The sequence below is a fragment of the Rhipicephalus sanguineus genome, chromosome 4 (genome assembly GCF_013339695.2).
Source record: "Rhipicephalus sanguineus isolate Rsan-2018 chromosome 4, BIME_Rsan_1.4, whole genome shotgun sequence".
NCBI classification, from domain to species: domain Eukaryota; kingdom Metazoa; phylum Arthropoda; class Arachnida; order Ixodida; family Ixodidae; genus Rhipicephalus; species Rhipicephalus sanguineus.
The window spans coordinates 188,105,530-188,124,243 of record NC_051179.1 but is presented as its reverse complement, the minus strand read 5'-3'; the positions used below and the strand labels follow the sequence as shown (position 1 = coordinate 188,124,243).

The 18,714-nt window shown below is 52.9% G+C and overlaps 1 protein-coding gene across 1 annotated transcript; it reads left to right on the top strand.

The window, feature by feature from the left end:
* Positions 1-368: 368 nt before the first annotated feature.
* LOC119391921 (uncharacterized) lies at positions 369-3,333 on the top strand. The gene is made up of 2 exons (XM_037659570.1): positions 369-1,416; positions 3,260-3,333. The coding sequence occupies exons 1-2, from the start codon at positions 369-371 to the stop codon at positions 3,331-3,333; spliced, it is 1,122 nt and encodes a 373-aa protein (XP_037515498.1).
* The last annotated feature ends 15,381 nt before the right edge of the window (positions 3,334-18,714 follow it).

Here is an 18,714-nt window from a genome sequence, read left to right as displayed (position 1 = left end):
TTGTCCCTGCCATTTGCCACGGTGTGACTCTACCATCAACGAACAATGCATTCATTCTAGAATTAAAGAGACAAGGCAAGATGCTCGCGAACGACTACCGGCCTAAGGACGCACCAGACACCGGAATCGGTCTGCTAATAGGTTCTGACTATATGTGGCAAGCAATCACCGGTGAAGTTGTGCGATGTCCAGACGTGCCAGGTCTGGTGGCAATGGAGACAATATTTGGTTGGACGGTACAAGGACCTATCAGTCAGAAGACCCTTTTGGACTGTGGCACTCACCTGCTTGTCAGTGTCTTGCGTGTGGATGCAACCGAAGAGGAATCGACTGCAGACATTCTACAGTCTTTCTGACGACTCGAGTCTATGGGCATTACTGACTCCAACGAATGTCTCGCTGACCGGAACATTCTACAGTTTAAGGAGACCGTTAGGAAGTCAGGCGGCCGGTACTCGGTGGCCCTACCATGGAAAGAAGATCGCAAGCATCTTCTAGGCGACAATCGGGACACAGCAATTAACCGGCTCCATAAGCTCGTCAGAAGACTCTCGCAGCATGATGGCCTAATGGAGAAATACGACACGACCATACGTCAATACTGGCAAATGGGACATGCTGAAGTGGTGCCGGAGCGACAATCTGATAATGCCGTGTACTACATGCCGCATCGCGAGGTTGTACGAGAAGACTCACTCACCACGAAACTGCGAGTAGTGTTCGACGCCTCGTCCCATGGAAAGGGATATATGTCACTGAACGACTGTTTGGACAAAGGTACAAAGCTGAACCCGGATCTGCTTCGAGTGTTGCTTCGTTTTCGACGCCACCCGATAGCCATCAACGCCGACATCGAGAAAGCTTTCCTGCAGATAGAAATACAGGAATCGGATCGAGATGTATTTCGGTTTCTATGGTTCGAGAACGTGCCCCGTGGTGAAAACGACAACATTATCGAATGGCGAATGACACGTGTGCCATTCGGGTCGACATCAAGCCCTTTTCTGCTGATGGCAACGATACACCACCACCTGGACAACGTAAGCGGTGAGCAAAAAACATTGGCCCGGACGCTGAAGCAGAGTTTCTACGTGGATGACCTGCTCGTAGGAGCCGACAGTTTTGACGAAGGCTTATACGTGTACGAGAAGGCAAAGTCGATTTTGGAAGGCGCTGCGATGAACCTTCGGAAGTGGAAGACAAACAACGCTCAACTCCAGGAAGTGTTCTCGAAAAGCGAAGAGTGCCTGGAAGGATTGGACAGTACTTCAGCAACGATTCTAGGGATGCACTGGAACACCGAAGATGATTACTTGGCATGTTCTTCAAAGTCTGTCACGCAGTTCCTGCTTTCGGTCAAGGAGGACTCAAAGCGGACCATCTTAAGAACAGCTTCCAGAATATTCGATCCTCTCGGTATTCTTTCGCCTTTCACGATAATAGCGAAGATCTTATTTCAGAAGTTATGGCTGTTACGGATACCGTGGGATTCCAAGTTACCCATGGAAATCGAGAAGGCGTGGAAAGAATGGTGTACTGAAGTTGCTCAGTTACACCTTATTAAGATACCGCGCTACGTCATGAGTCATCCGAAAGAAGATATCACCATGACGCAAGTCCATATCTTCGTGGATGCTAGTCCAAGGGCCTATGGAGCATGCGCGTACCTTAGAACGGTGGACCGCAATGGCAGTTGTGGTACGAAGATTGTCGTGGCTAAGTCTCGCGTGGCACCCATAAAAGCCTTGACCATGCCAAAGTTGGAACTAATGAGTGCAGTTGTTGGAGCAAGGCTACTAAAATACCTTAGGAAGTCATGGGACACGGTTCAGTTCTCACATATAATGTGGTCGGACTCGACAATTGTTCTGAGCTGGATACGGGCACAGCAAGATAAACTCAGCCCCTTCGTGAGAAACAGAGTGGCCGAGATAGCCGACTGCACCGACAAAGGGCAATGGCGTTATTGTCCTGGGGAGCAGAACCCAGCTGATTATCTGACACGGGGATTATCAGCGGCAGTGCTTCGGGAAAGCGTCAACTGGTGGAATGGCCCAGAATGGTTAGGTCAACCTGAAACCGCTTGGCCCATCGAGATCACTTCGGTTGCCGCCCAAGAAAACAGCTACGAACCAGAAACTCTACAGACAGAACTACTGCTACAGACGCAAGAACCCCTTGAAGATGTCATGAACGTCAAGAAGTACAGCAGCTTGACCAGGCTTCTTCGCGTCACAGCGTTGGTTTACAGATTTTTGGAAAGGACGCGGCGCACCCGTGCACCACATACGGGGCCTATTTCTGCAGAAGAGCTAAATATGGCCGAGAAGTTTTGGATAATAAGAGCACAGCGAGAAGCTTTCTCTCAAGAAATAGAGCAACTCTCCAACGAACGCGCGATCTCAAGGCGGTCGATTCTTCATGACTTGCATCCATTTTTGGATACAGAAGGACAACTTCATCTGCGCGGACGCCTACAGAGAGCGCAACTTTCAATTCAAGAAAAACATCCACTGCTTTTGCCTCAGAACCATGAATTTACGAGACTGGTGATCATGGAAGCACATTGCCGCAGTTTGCATGGTGGAGTATCAGCCACACTGACAGTAATTCGTGAGCGGTTCTGGATTGTTCATGCACGCCAGGAAACAAAAAAGTTGATCAACAATTGTTACCTTTGCAAACGATTCCGAAAAAGCCCATGAATGTGGAACATGCCCCACTGCCGGAAGACCGAGCTACTATGTCTCGCCCGTTTGAAGTTGTCGGCATAGATTTTGCAGGCCCGTTATATATGAAACTCAACCAGAGGGAACCCCAATGTACCAAGGTTTATATTGTGCTATTTACCTGCGCAACCACAAGAGCGGTACATCTAGAACTGGCAGATTCTCTCTCATCAGACAGTTTTGTACTTGCCTTCAGGAGGTTTCTTGCTCGCAGAGGAGTGCCTATTACTGTGTACTCGGACAACGCATTGACGTTCAAGAAGGCAAGCAAAGAGCTACGTGACATAGGGAAGCTTATCAATGGATCCCCGTTTGCTGCATTTCTCGCCAATCATCGAATATCATGGAAGTTTCTTGTGCCTAACGCCCCGTGGTGGGGTGGCTGGTGGGAAAGGCTCATCCGGTCGATCAAGTCAGCTCTTCGAAAAGTTCTCGGGAAAAGCAGTCTAGGAAGCGAGGAACTGATGACGTTGCTTCAAGAAGTCGAAGCTGTTATCAATTCTCGTCCTCTGACATACACGTACACGCAGGCAGGGGAACCGTCACCGGTGTGCCCGGCTCAATTTCTCACCGGGAGTTCAATCCTGGCTCATCCGGATCCTAGCCCACGTGAAACTTCAACCTGGCCGCAGAGTACTAGGAATGGTGTTATCCGAAAGCTGGAGGATCGTCAAAGACTACTGAATCATCTGTGGCAAAGATGGAGAAAGGAGTATCTCCTGGAACTGCGGTCTCTGCATCGGTATCCGCAAGGACCTAACCGAAGTTTAACAGTAGGCGAGGTCGTACTACTGCAAGACGACAAAAGGAACCGGTGCTTTTGGCCGCTGGGCCGAATATTAGAAGTACACCCTGGTCGTGATGGACTGGTGCGGGCTTACACCATAAAAACACAGAACGGAAAAGTGTTTAAAAGACCCGCTCAAGCTCTGCATCACCTGGAAATGCCCACTACATGCGCGGCGGGGCAGGATGTAAAAAAAGATGATGTACAAATAAACGCTGCCAGCGAGTAGAGGCAAAGAAGAAGAAGTAGATCACGTTCGATCACGGCAACGATGGCTTCTGCCTGAATTCTTCCGCGCCAGTTAACCTCATAGAGTCCAAACAATGGCCGTGGCTAGCTGTGGCCGTACCCACGACCTGCTGTACTCCTGACCTGCCCAGAGAGCGGGGTTCCTATAGGAGCGCGCGTCCCCGCTCTCGTTCAACCGCTCGTCGTAGGTGGTGCTACCTCTAACCTGTTCGTCTGCTACTCTGCGACCGTTTGGACGGCTCTGGAGTAAATACTCCTGTATTATGTGACGAACTGCCGGCATTATGTGACTGCTTCTGCAAACTTAGACGGAGGGTCAAGTAAGCTATTCAGTGCGGTTAAGTATTTACTGCACACTGGTTGACTAACGTGAAAGACTAACGTGAGAAGCCGTAGACTTGCATAGTGTAGGACGAATGTGTCCTTTTAAATGCAAAAAAAATTCTAATTGACTTTTCGTACTTTTATTTTCAAGTATTTTGCATTTATGCATAATAATTAAATGATATTGTCACGTGGTCGTGACGTCGACGAAGACAGCAGTCAGCACGTCCGAGATGAAACTGTTTATTTGGCCGAACTTGTGGCCGGGAAACTGAAAGTCAAACTACAGCAATACACTGATAGCGTCGAACAGAGCGTCGACCGTCGATCAACTGACGAGCGGTCAAGTGCGTCGGCTTTTATACAGGCGCTATCGAACTTTCCAGCGATATCGCTGGTGGCGGCGTTAATTATCTCTCGATAAAGCTGGAACTTTCGCGTGCGGCGCGAAATCTTAACAAAACGATCTACTACAATCGAGAAGCTTCTCGAACACTGCCTCGCGGACAGCCTCGAGCGTTGATAACCGTCCTTGCTGGTCAAACCCAAAAAACATAAAATAAAACAAGTAGTGGGCGTGGCATTGCCCCCCTCTGAAAAAAGCATCGTCCCGATGCTTGTGAAAGATCAAAAGAGAGTAAGAAAAAAAAACAAGTGCATACATAAATAAATAACAAAGGTAAAAGTAGAGTCCCCAGGTTCGCTAACGTGCAAAAAACGGCTCAAGGCGCACGACATGAACGACTTCAGGTCGTGCGCGGCGTCGCTGGGAGTTCGTAATGCCGTCCGGGATGACCTCGTAGTCCAGAGCGCCGAGACGTCGAAGAACCTTGTATGGTCCGAAGTATCGCCGAAGGAGTTTTTCGCTAAGCCCACGTCGGCGTATAGGCGTCCAGACCCACACACGGTCACCGGGCTGGTATTCCACGAAGCGTCGTCGAAGATTGTAGCGACGGCTGTCGGTGTGCTGGTGGGTCTTGATGCGCAGGCGGGCGAGCTGTCGAGCTTCCTCGGCACGTTGTAAGTAAGCGGCGGCGTCGAGGTTTTCTTCGTCGGTGACGTTCGGTAGCATGGCGTCGAGCGTCGTCGCCAAGCTCCTTCCGTAGACCAACTTGTACGGCGTCATCTGCGTCGTTTCTTGAACGGCCGTGTTGTAAGCGAAGGTCACGTACGGAAGGACGGCGTCCCACGTCTTGTGCTCAACGTCGACGTACATGGCCAGCATGTTGGCGATGGTCTTATTTAGACGCTCGGTGAGGCCATTGGTCTGCGGGTGGTAGGCGGTGGTGCGGCGGTGGCTCGTCTCGCTGTATTTCAAGATCGCCTGAGTTAGGTCCGCAGTAAAGGCGGTACCTCTGTCTGTGATGAGGACCTCTGGGGCGCCATGACGCAAGACGATGTTCTCCACGAAGAACTTGGCTACCTCGGCGGCACTGCCTTTGGGCAAGGCCTTTGTCTCGGCGTAGCGTGTGAGGTAGTCAGTTGCTACGACGATCAACTTGTTGCCGGAAGTCGACGTCGGGAACGGCCCCAGTAGGTCCATCCCGATTTGCTGGAACGGCCGGTGAGGTGGTTCGATTGGCTGCAGAAGTCCCGCGGGCCTCGTCGGCGGGGTCTTCCGTCGCTGGCAATCTGGGCAAGTCTTAGCGTAGTGGGCGACGTCGGCAGCAAGGCGTGGCCAGTAGTATTTTTCTTGTATTCTGGCGAGCGTGCGGGAAACACCGAGGTGCCCAGCCGTCGGGTCGTCGTGTAGGGCCTGGAGGACCTCTGGTAGCAATGATGAGGGCACGACAAGAAGGTAGTCGGTTCGAAGTGCCGAAAAGTTCTTCTTCATTAGAACGCCGTTCCGTAAGAAAAACGACTGCAGTGCTCGCATGAATACCCTCGGAACAAAGGCGGTCTTGCACTCGAGGTACTCCATAAGGCCCCCCAGTTCCGCGTCGGCTCGTTGCCTTTCGGCGAAGTCGTCGGCACTTATAGTTCCGAGGAAGCAGTCGTCGTCGTCCTCTTGCGGCGGCGCGTCGACGGGGGCTCGGGACAGGCAGTCGGCGTCAGAGTGTTTTCGTCCGGACTTGTACACGACGGTAATGTCAAATCCTTGAAGCCTCAGACTCCATCGTGCGAGACGACTTGAAGTGTCCTTCAAGTTAGCTAGCCAACATAAGGCGTGATGGTCACTGACAACTTTGAAGGGCCTGCCATAGAGGTAGGGGCGAAACTTTGACGCAGCCAGATGATGGCAAGGCATTCCCTTTCTGTTGTGGAATAGTTGGCTTCTGCCTTGGATAGTGACCGGCTAGCATAACTGATAACCCTTTCAAGCCCATCAGTCTTTTGCACAAGGACGGCACAGAGTCCTACGCTGCTTGCGTCGCCCTTCTTGTCGGTGGGTGGCGCGAAGTCGGAGATGGCAGCTGTTTTCCGCGGGTCTGGGCGCACTCCAGACTTGCTGATCACATGACCCAGAAACAGGAGCTCGTCGTATCCAAATCGGCACTTTTCTGGTTTCAGGGTCAGTCCAGAGGTCTTGATTGCTTGAAGTACTGCCTCAAGCCGCCGGAGATGCTCGTCGAAGGTCGAGGAAAACACGACGACGTCGTCCAAATACACAAGGCACGTCTGCCACTACAATCCGGCCAGTACGGTGTCCATGACGCGCTGGAACGTCGCAGGTGCCGAGCAAAGACCGAAAGGCATGACCTTGAACCAGCCTTGAACTCAAAGAGGCCGTCGGGCGTTATAAAAGCGGTCTTTTCTCGGTCTCTTTCGTCTACTTCGATCTGCCAATAGCCGGTCTTGAGCTCCATCGGCGAAAAGTACGTCGCGTTGTCAAGTCGATCCAGGGTGTCGTCTATCCGTGGGAGGGGGTACACGTCCATCTTCGTGATATTATTCAGGCGCCGATAATCAACGTAGAAGCGCAGTGTCCCGTCCTTCTTCACTAACACCACGGGTGACGCCCACGGACTCTTTGAAGGCTGGATGATGTCGTCGCGAAGCATTTCGTCCACTTGTTTCTTCATGGCCTCACGTTCTCGCGTCGAAACTCTGTAGGGGCTCTGTCGGAGTGGTCGAGAATTTTCTTCTGTTATAATGCGGTGCTTAGCAAGGGGCGTGTGTCGGACCCGCGATGACGACGAGAAACAGTCCCTGTACTGCAGGAGCAGGGTGCTGAGCTGTGGTCTTGCTTGACCTTCGGAAGGCTCGGGTTGACGTCAAAATCCGGTTCGGGACCTCTATTCGTCGAAGCAGGTTCGGCAGCATCGAAGAGGGCGAAAGCATCGCTGGCGGCTACACATTCGTTGATGTAGGCAACCGTCGCACCCATGTTGAGGTGCCTATATTCGTGGCTGAAGTTTGTCAGCAGTACCTTTGCTTTACCGTCATGCAGCTCGGCGATACCTCTTGCGACGCAAATTTGACTGTTCAGGAGTAGTTGCTGATCGCCGTCGATTACGCCTTCAAGGTTCGCAGGTTTTTCGGTGCCGACGGAAATAATTACGCTGGAGCGTGGCGGAACGGTCACCTGCCCTTCTATCACCTTCAGTGCATGGTTCCCTGGCGTCGCACTGGGTGGGAGCGCTTTGTCTGAGGTTAGTGTTATCGACTCAAACCTCAGGTCGATAACGGCGCCGTGGTCACTTCGGAAGTCCATTCCGAGTATCACATCCCTGGAGCAGTTTTGTAGGATTACAAAGCTCGCGGGATAAGTCCGGTTATTGATGGTGACTCTCGCCGTGCAGACACCAATCGGCGTTATCAGGTGGCCTCCAGCTGTCCGGATTTCGGGTCCACTCCAAGCGGTCTTTACTTTCTTCATCTTGGTGGCGAATGGCCCACTGACGACGGAATAGTCGGCTCCGGTGTCGACGAGAGCTGTGACGCTGTGGCCGTCGATAAGAACATCGAGGTCGCTAGTCCGTCGTATTGCGTTGCGGTTAGGTCGTGGCGTCGGATCACGGCTTCGTCGATTGGTCCCGCTGTTTCGACGTTGCGTCGTCAGGTTTTCTTCGGGCCGCGAAATTTCGTCGCGAGGGCTCCGTCCGGTTTGCGTCGTGTTCTGAAGGTCTCGTCGCGTTGTCGTTGTCGGCGGCCGCGGAGGATCTTCGGCATTTCGTCGTACAGCAACCGCACCTCCATCGGTTGCTGCCCTTAGTTTCCCGGATACGGGCTAGGCGACCGGCCCCGGTTTGGGCCAGTGTACTGCCGGCGGTGCGGTGACATGTAGCGGCCGGGCGACGGCGATCGGGAAGGTCGTCGTTCTTACCACTGTGTTCCGGTGAGGTAGTCGTCAATGTCGCGAGGCCGTTCGCCTGGCTGCGGGCGCGGCGCTTTGACGGCGAATCCGCGTAGCCCCATCTGTCGGTACTGGCAGCGGCGGTATGTGTGGCCGGCCTCCCCGCCATGGTAGCAGAGCGGGCGGTTGTCGGGGGCGCGCCAAACGTCGGTCTTTCGGGGGGCGCATCCTTGTCCTGTCGGCGGGCGGTATCGCGTCGTTGGTGGTGGCGGCGGTGCCTGGCGGCGGAACTACTGCGGCGGCGCGGCGTCTTGACGCGGGCGAGGAGGGTGGGCGTTGCGTCGGGCTGCAGCAGCATAGTTCATTGCTTGCAGCTGCGGCTGCGCTGCATAGGGGGTGCCCAGCAACTGCTGGATTTCCTCGCGGACCATGTCGGCGATCGAATCCACTTGAGGCTGCGCTGAAGGCAACAGCTTGCGCAGCTCCTCGCGCACTATCGCTCTGATGGTTTCCCGTAGGTCGTCGGTGCCTAGCGAGTGCGCTTCGGTGTAGCCTGTCGACAGGGTGGAGCGGTTGTACTGCTTCGTCCTAATCTCGAGGGATTTTTAAATTGTTGTAGCCTCCTTTAGGAATTCGGTGACAGTTTTCGGTGGGTTCCGCACCAATCCTGCAAAGAGGTCTTGTTTCACTCCCCGCATAAGGAAGCGCACCTTTTTTTCCTCAGGCATGGCAGCATCGGCTAGGCGGAAAAGTCGCGTCATCTCTTCCGTGTAGATAGTGACCGTCTCATTCGGTAGCTGTGCTCTTGTCTCCAGCAAAGCAGCGGCCTTTCCCTTGCGGACATGCTCGCGAAGGTATTGAGGAACGTCGTCCGAAAGACGTCCCAGGATTGAAGGCTCGATTCATGATTTTCGAACACGTCTTCGCGGCGTCTTCTAAGTAGAAGTAGACGTGGCGCAGCTTCTCTTCAGTGTCCCAGTGGTTGAAGGCGGCGACTCGCTCGTACGTCTCCAGCCAGCTCTCCGGGTCTTCAAACGACGATCCACGGAAAGTTGGTGGCTCCCTTGGCTGTTGCATCACTACCGTTGTAGGTGGCAGGGGGTCTGTCATCGTCTCGGCGGTCGATGTGACGGTCTTCGGCTGCCTGGCGTTTTCGGGAAGGAGCCCGTACTCTGGTTGTAGTCCCTTCTGCCGGCGGCTGGTTCGAGGATCAGGGTTGTCCTTAGAGTCTTCTTCGCGGCTTGGGCTTGGGTCAGCGCTCCGCGGTGGCGTCCGGATCATGAAGCAGCACCTCCACCAGATGTCACGTGGTCGTGACGTCGACGAAGACAGCAGTCAGCACGTCCGAGATGAAACTGTTTATTTGGCCGAACTTGTGGCCGGGAAACTGAAGGTCAAACTACAGCAATACACTGATAGCGTCGAACAGAGCGTCGACCGTCGATCAACTGATGAGCGGTCAAGTGCGTCGGCTTTTATACAGGCGCTATCGAACTTTCCAGCGATATCGCTGGTGGCGGCGTTATCTCTCGATAAAGCTGGAACATTCGCGTGCGGCGCGAAATCTTAACAAAACGATCTACTACGATCGAGAAGCTTCTCGAACACTGCTTCGCGGACAGCGTCGAGCGTTGATAACCGTCCTTGCTGGTCAAACCCAAAAAAAAACATCAAAATAAAACAAGAAGTGGGCGTGTCAATATGAGCGATCTGCGCTGGCGAAACATCACCACGAGCGTTAAAGCTGTCGTCAGCTAACAGGTGCTGACTAGCGCCACAATGCTCGTAGGTTACGTCTCTAGCGGCAGGAGGTATGAACTAGAACGTGGGAGCTGGAGAGGGGACATCTGGGCAGGTCAGGAGTGCAGTAGGTCGTGGCAGTACCACACAAGCTGGTTGCAGCAGGGTGTAAGCAAGTCACATGCTTGCGCAGCAAAAGATAGTTCTACCTGTAATCGCCTCAAAGTTGAAAACGTTGAGACATTCGCGTTGGTTTGGTACGTACCACGCCACAACGATAAGCGATATGTTTAATCTACTTCGTATTTATGTTGTATGCCTGTATTGTATTAACAACCACCAGTAGCTGGGGTTACAAGCCAACATGGCAGCACCCATGCAGACGCGACAGCCCGCTTCGATCCGAACTCGCACTTGCTACTCGTCCACTGTCCTCACAGCAATAAATGTCAAAATCGGCCATCGCTTTGTGTCAGCTCACGCTCGAGAAAAAGCGTCAGGTATGCTTTGTCTTTATTATTGCGATAAGCTGTGTTTATTTAGCCATGCCTGCTACGCCCTGTCTCCGACAATATAACAATGAATCTTGAAAACACTGCAATATACCGACGAGAACATTGCTCTCGAAGCTTCAGGACGCGAATATAAAGCAAATAATGCGTAGGTTTTGAACTTACGGGCCACACAGCGCAGGAAGACGACGTGATAAATTCGAGGCGGAAGGAAACTGCATCCACAGGTGCCGCAATGTTTTTTTCCGGCGCTGCCATCTGTTCGCTTTTACTCGCGTGCGCGCAGACGCTATAGGAACGCCGAGCAGACGACGCGACGCGGATGGAGGCATATTGAGCAGCGCTGCCAAAGGCCACGGCAGTGGGATGGCCATGAAGACCGCCACGGTAGGGGGACCAACGAGGGGGACGGCCACGGTGCGGTGGCGCCATCTCGTTTTGATTGAACATACCAGGTGCGGAAAATCGTCTATATAACCATTGTCTAAGACCATTACTACCTGTTTAAGTTTTCTTTTATTTTCGTACTTTCGTTTCACACCTATTTTGGGATCACGGGCTGCCAACCTCCCCCCTTAACCTAGCGACATCGAACAAACATCTCTGGCGTACTCTAGCTGTGCTAACATTTTGTACCGCCAAAATATTTAAAAAACGCAGCTCGTCCTGCAAAGGGCGCAGTGAAAGAGCGCTACCGCTACCGCGGTCATGGAAAGTGACATTCTGAATGGAATCATCGTTAGGTCTCGCTGGTTGAGAGCAATTTGGCGTCACTTTTTATTTTGAATTTGTAAACTCGGTAACTTTTGTTATCGATCGCGCGCCATCTCTCGTGATTCTTTTTGCACTATCATCCAGATGATACAAAGAACAAGTAATCTAGAACTCGCCCGGCTAAACATGCGGGGAGGGCCATCTAACACCCGTGTGGTGATCGATACGAAAAAAGGATAAGTCGCGTAATGAAGAACTCACTGTGCCTTACCAGTACTTCGTCCTTAGCATTGTAGAATTTGCCAGAGTATTGATATATGAGTTTATCCCAGCTGTTGTCCATGCAGGGCGCCACTTGCTTCAATTCCGAGACCCGGTAGATAAATTCGCCAGCAGCCTGGCCAGGGTACGATCGGAGAAGGAGCTCCTCTAGCGCCGTGTTCTCAGCGCTGGCAATGCTTTGGGCCACGCTTACGGCCTCGTCACTCGAAGGGTCGAGCCCAAACGGCCCCATGTGCCGAGTGTAGAAGCCTGGCGTGACCTTGCCGCGTTTGCCAAGCCACAACAGCTGCGCAGTGCTGAGGCCCAGGTGGAGCACGCGGTGACCTCGGTGGATGCGCGTGTCGACCAGGGACAAGTCCAGCACGCTGACCAGGTTGTAGCTGAAGAAGAGCTTGACGATCTTGTCTAGGGCATTAGCGCTAGTGTAGGTACCCGCAGTGAGACCTACATCTTGCATGAAGCTGGTCATCGTGGCGCTGTCGTCCACGTCACCGGCCCGGACTCGCAGGCAGGTCTTGTAGAGAGCAGCCGCCTTCTCGGCGGCGGCCTGCTTCCTCCGCGGAAACTTGGCCGTCACGAGCGTCTGGGCCAGGGAGGCGTACATCTCGTCCTCCATCTGCGTGAGCACTTGGCGCGACGCGCTCTCGTAGTTGCCGCAAGCGAACCGGTAGAAGTTCTGGCACGGGTCCTCGTCCTGCTTCATGTACGCCTTGAGCACCATGGCCGCACTGACGTTGAGGGCACCCTGGTCCTGCGATTCATTCCGACCGCCCGTGTCCCTGGGCCAGAAGGACATGTACAGCCCCGCCCCTGTCAGCACGCCAGCCAGAGTGAGCACAACCACAGTGCACACCACGCACTCCTTGGCATTGTCCGTCTTCTCCAGCTCTGGCGCATCCACGCGGTTGGCCAACGAACCTGTCAACGACTGCGCCATGCCGTTTTAGTGAGCGCCCATTCGCCCTACTTCTCGTTCATGAAATGCCAGACAGAATTAGCGCTTCATTGAGCGCTGGATTTAGAGTTTTCGTAATCGTTCTGCATTCGAGTTAGACAAAACAAAAAATACAATTGTGGAAAGCGTCCCGGTCCTCGCCTTACAGGTTGATCACTTTCCGAAGCTGTGGATGCCAGAGATTCAAAGTGAAATTCATGTTAATCTTGCTCTGTGTCTACTAAATAATCGTCCATAAAAAAACTGTTCCCAACGGGAGAATCATAAATGCTAGATTCGAAATTGAATTGTTACGGCTGAGGCTACGGTGCAGCGTGTGCGTCGAGAACTTGCACACGACGGTGCTCCCTCGCAAGCTACTGTGGGCAGATTCTTGGCCGGGCATAGCATAGTCACACGACACCACGACGTACGCCTTTAACAGCGTGAACCATCGTTTCCAAGCTACTGAATGGTGACCGGGTGTAGATATAAGAATAGTGCTTATGTCGAAGGAGCGACGCAAACGACGGGCCGCAAACAACACGGCCAGTGGATAGAAACTGCAGACAAGGTGCGTCGCACGCGCACCCACACACACACACACAGACACACACACACACACACACACACACACACACACACACACACACACACACACACACACACACGCGCGCGCGCGCGCACGCACGCACGCACGTGCGCGCGCGCGTGCAAAGAATGAAATATAGCCAGCATAACGCCACTTAGATAAGCTCAAGACCTCCCCATGCGTCAGTGACGTCACGCACAAGAGATCGTCCCGGAACTTGCCTTCACCACACCCGTTCAGTCCATATAAGCGGCGAGTTCTCGCAAAGTAAAATTAATTTCGTTCGCTCGTGCTACGCGTAGAAACTAATTAAAATGCCGCGTCTATAGTTACGCATGCAGCTAGGCAGGGAAAAATCGTCACAGTTTGTGGCCGCGCGCCACTTCGAAAGAAACCGCATGAAAGAAACAGTTTTCTGTATGAATTTAGCTAAGGCTGTTTTCCATTATTGTGATGGCTGCGATTTCAAGAAAATGAACGGCATGTAGAAGTACAAAATGCAAAAAGCACTGAATATTTATTTCAGACCAACCTGACAGGAAATTCAAAAGACGCACACTGCCATATATTTCGGCTGCATGCTTTGCAATCACGCTTGCTGTTGGAGAGGAATATATAACACTGACGGACGATCAAGCACTGAATATTTTCCTGCAGTACACGGCCTTTATGGCTGTAAAGGTCTTCATGCTCTTCGTGATCTTGCACACGCAGTTGAAGTGCCTTTTCGTGTTCCTCCGCTTTTCGGCGACTAATTTTCCGTTGAGACGTCCAGCGCAGGGTAGTCTGGTAAAATGGCTGGTATGGTGCCAGGCTTTACCCTTTTTGGCCTAATGAACACCTCGATCACACTCCCTGGGCTTGTCACAAACCTGAAAAGGAAAGAAAATTACGCCGCTGTAATATAGTGACAGAAAAAATGAGGGTAACAAGACATTTATCAGTGCGCTGAGTTCGCCAATATCCGGAAAAAACAGGTCACACAAAGGTGAAAGAGAACACATCAAGAATGATACGACAAACTGGAGATGGCCAGCATTTGGACTGGCGGAAGTGGGAGAAAATGATTGAGCAAATATTTTCTGGAAAAAGTGAGCCATGCTTATTGTAAACAAAGTATTTTCAGGTAACATTTTGTGTGGCAGCCCTACGTTGACTCAAATTACACACCTATTGTTTTGAAATTTACGCCAGCACTACATTAGATAACTTAAAAAAGTTGTTAGGCTTCACACTATCCATGGAAATAAGTGTGTTCGCGTGTGACTGCAAGACTGCGCGAAACTGCAGTGAAATCATGTTTCAAAAGACTGCGCAGAGCACCATAAATCATCATTGCATTTTGGAAATTTTATTGATTTATTGATAAGCAGCCCACGGAGGCAAACTTCCTGGTCGTGGCGAAGCCCGCTTCGCTTTCAGGAAAGGCTACAAGCGTCTAAACAGCGGACATCGAACAGACATCCAAAAAACATGCGCGATATATCTCCACAGAGCGAAATACGTACCAGTGTGTTTTGTTGGCACGAAGTTCTCTCTTGAGTCGGCTTTCGTCCTTGCGTCTCTTTGAGCCGGATCTGAGGAAAACCTGAACACACAACATGTAGGCCCTCTAGGCCCTCTAGTCTAGTAACGTTAATCTAGGGTAGTTGAATCTGTAGTTATAGGCGCGGAGCAGCATCCAGACATCTTGAACCGTTCTTGCTGGCAAATTGTTAACAAGTCAACCAGGGTTCAATGGCCGGGCCAGACACTTTTCGGCGAGGCACATCCAACGCAAACTGATCCGCTTTCCTTCAGCTGCGTTCCGGCACAACCACATGGCGTCTTTTTCCGCGTCGTCGCGCCTCAGATCTCACTGCAATGATGTAGTTAGTCGGAGAGGAGGGAGTGCGCAGGCCTTTTTTTCTTTTCTTTTTTAGGCGGTGTTGCCCAGCACCACTCCGCGAAAGCCGTCGAACGAGCAAAGCTGGTGCCCCCCATTCGTCAGGCTATATCCTTTCTGTTCGTAAAATAACAGCGCAAGAAACGGCGGACTAACACACAGAGACAAACGAGCGCTGTCTCTGTGTTCGTCCGTCGTTTTTTGCGCCGTCGTTTAACGATCATGAACTACCAACAAGCCCCATTTACCGCCGTTGTGAAGTTGATCCTTTCTGTGTTTTGTTACAAGTTTTTTTATGCATTTCTGTGTTTTGCAAGTGTTTGTTGAGTATTTTTTGTGTAATATCGTTGCTCCTCATTTCACACTCTATGTGAAGCTGTGGGGTGACGATATTGCCACACGCGCTTCTTTCTTTTTATGTTTCATGTTACCGCCCCTTAAACGTGTTACTGCTGCCTTGCGCAAGCCGCGCCAGAATGTCTGGGAACATTCCAGATTGTAGTAGATCATTTTGTTAAGGTTGCGCACGTGACGCGAATAGTCAAGATTATTCCAGAGCTTGCGCGACCATCAGTGATAAGACTGGAAAGTTCGATGCGTGATGAATAAAAGATGGCGCGTCCCAGCGATGATCAGTTTATCGACGGCCGACGCTCTCTTCACCGCTATCAGTGTACATATTGTATTACTGTAGTTTGAGTTTCCGTTTCCCGGCCAAGTAAAGTTTCATCTTCGACACCCTGAGTGCTGCCTTCGTCGACGTTAGAGCTACTGTATATGCTGGTAGCATATACAGTAACTCTAGTCGACGTCACGACCCCGTGACATCTGGTGGAAGTGCTGGATGACGTTCATGTTCCGGACTCCCCCGTCAAGCCGTGAACCCAGCCCCGTTCGTGAAGAAGACACCGACACCATCAAGAACAGTCGAGCAAGCCGAAGACTAAAAGGACTACCCCCTCAATTTGGACTCCTACCGGACAAGCCAACAGCCACGGCAACGAAGACAACGGCCACGATGACAGCCGCGGTGTACCCTGCAGCTGTCGTGATGCAGGCGCCCAGAGAGCCGCAGACCTTCCATGGATCGGCGATCGCCAAGCTGACCTTGCTATCGACCGCCAAAGAGGGGAGGCCACAAAATCCCTTTACTCGACTAAAGCTAAAGTCGCCACTATCTACTCTCGCTCACCCCTTCTTGGCTACGCGTCTCGACAACTTCTCCTCGAAAGGATTCGTGCTGGGGCCGGGAGGGAAGAGAGGCAGCGAGCTTTCCTTGTTTATAACAAATTATTTAATATTGCTCATAAATGACATAGGCACATGCTCTCCGCACACGATACACGCTACACAAAATCATAACAAAAGAATAAAACACTCGCGACGAAAAATGCAGAATACAGGAGGGGGATATCAATAACAATAAAAACAACGCGATTAACACGAGGGGTGAAGATAACAAAACGAAAGGTCCATTCTGTCGGAGGCCTCGGAGCTGGCTGTTGGAGTCGGGCCTCGGGGCTTCTTCCTGCGGTCGCTGTCCAATTCCTCTAGCTACTGTCGACGGGAGCCGCGGAGGCTAACGGAATGTCAGGCCCAGCCCGGCTCAGGGGTTACAGCAGAGACGCAGGAATGGAACCGAACCGGGCGCTCTGCTGCCCCCCATGCCATAAAACTGAAGGGCGCGCACGGCGTCTCGTCGCTGCAGTGGCCGTACACAATAGAAGGTGTCACCCGATCCGGCTGTTTGCGCGGTGGGCCCGCGTGGACCGTCAACAGAATTCTTCCAGGAACTCTGCTCCGAAATGGGCATTCGTTACCCTCGGGGAGGTGAGGGTGGGGGGCTTCTTTCTGTCGAAGCTTGGGTTGAGGAAACGAATGTAAACATCTTGAGAGGCCTGGGGTCCAACCCGCGCTCTCGGGAACGTCACAAAGCGATGACCTGGATGGAGACGTTCGAAAGGGTCTCAGCATTTAACAACTGGAACTCCGATGACAAGCTGCGCCACGTGTACACTTACCTGGAAGACGCGGCAAGGATTTGGTTCGAGGATCGGGTGTCCACTCTTCGAACCTGGGACATCTTTCGCAGCGCTTTCTTGGACACGTTCACAAGCGTCATCTGAAAGGAAAGGGCCGCAGCCTTGCTGGAGACACGGATGCAGCTGCCGAAAGAAAGCGTAACCATCTTCGCGGAGAAAATGACCCCACTATTCCGCTACCCTGATCCTGCCATGACCGAGGAGGAGAAGGTCTGTTTCCTCATGCGAGGAGTAAAGCAGGAGCTCTTCGTAGGGCTCATGCGGCACCCCCCCCCCCCCCCCCCATGGACAGTTCAAGAATTTGTCTCCGAAGCAACGACTATCGAGAAGACGCTGGAAAAGCGAACCCGCCAGTACAATCACCGATCGATTCAAGACAGCCCAGCTGTTCATGCCCTCGGCTCCGACGACCTGCGCGAAACGATCCGGGCGATCGTGCGGGAGGAAATGCGCAAGCAGTTACTCTCACCACAGCCTCAAGTGCACTCGGTCGCAGATGTCGTTCGAGCAGAAATCCAGCAGTCGCTGGGCAACCTTGAACCGCCCCTGCCTCAGCCGCAAGCCATGAGCTATGCTGCTGCATCCCCACGCAACGCTCCTCCCCCCTCCTCGCCCACGTCAAGACGCCGCCTGACACCGCCCCGCCGCAGCAGTTCCGCCGCCACCACCAACCACCATCGCCCGCCAGCCAAACCGAACACCACCGCCCGCCAGCCGGCCAGCGCTACCCGCCGAGGAAGACCGACGTTTGGCGCGCCCCCGACCACCTCCCACTCTGCTACCATGCGGAGAAGCTGGCCACACCTACCGCCGCTGCCAGTACCGACAGATGGGACTGCGTGGGTTCGCCATTGACGCGCCGCGTCCACAGCGGGGTGAACGACCACGCGACATCGCCGACTACCTCGCAGGAGCGCAGTGGACACCCCAACAACCTTGCCGTTTGCCGTCGCCAGGCCGCTATGTCTCACCCGTGGTCTCACAGGAGCGCCGCCTGTACACTGGCCTAACCCGGGGCCGGTAGCCTAGCCCGTACGTATCCGGAAAACTAAGGGCCGCAACCGATGGAGGTTGCTGCCCTTAGTTGCTGTACGACGAAAACGACGAAACATCCAAGATCCTCCGCCGCCAACGACGACGCGGCGACGAAATCTAAAGAACACGCCGCAAGCCGAACGGAGCCCTGACGTAGAACCTTCGCGGCCCGAAGAAGGCCTGACAACGCAACGTGGAAGCACCGGAGCAAGTCGACGTAGCCGTGATCCGACGCCGCAACCTAGCCGGAACGCAAGGCGACGGATTAGCGACCTCGACGTACTATTCGACGGCCACAACGTCACCGCTCTCGTCGACACTGGAGCCGACTATTCCATTGTCAGTGGACCGTGCGCGACGAAGTCGGAGAAAGTTAGGACTGCTTGGCAAAGCCCCGAAATCCGGACCACTAGAGGGCACCTAATAACGCCGGCTGGAGTCTGCACCGCGAGAGTCACCATTAATAACCGGACTTATCCTGTGAGCTTTGTAGTCTTACAACATTGCTCCAGGGATGTGATACTTGGGATGGACTTCCTAAGTCACCACAGCGCCGTCACCGATCTGAGGTCTAAGTCAATAACACTAACCTCAAAAAAAAAAACCTGCGGCCCCACATGTCGCCAGGGAACCACGCATTGAAGAGCACGTC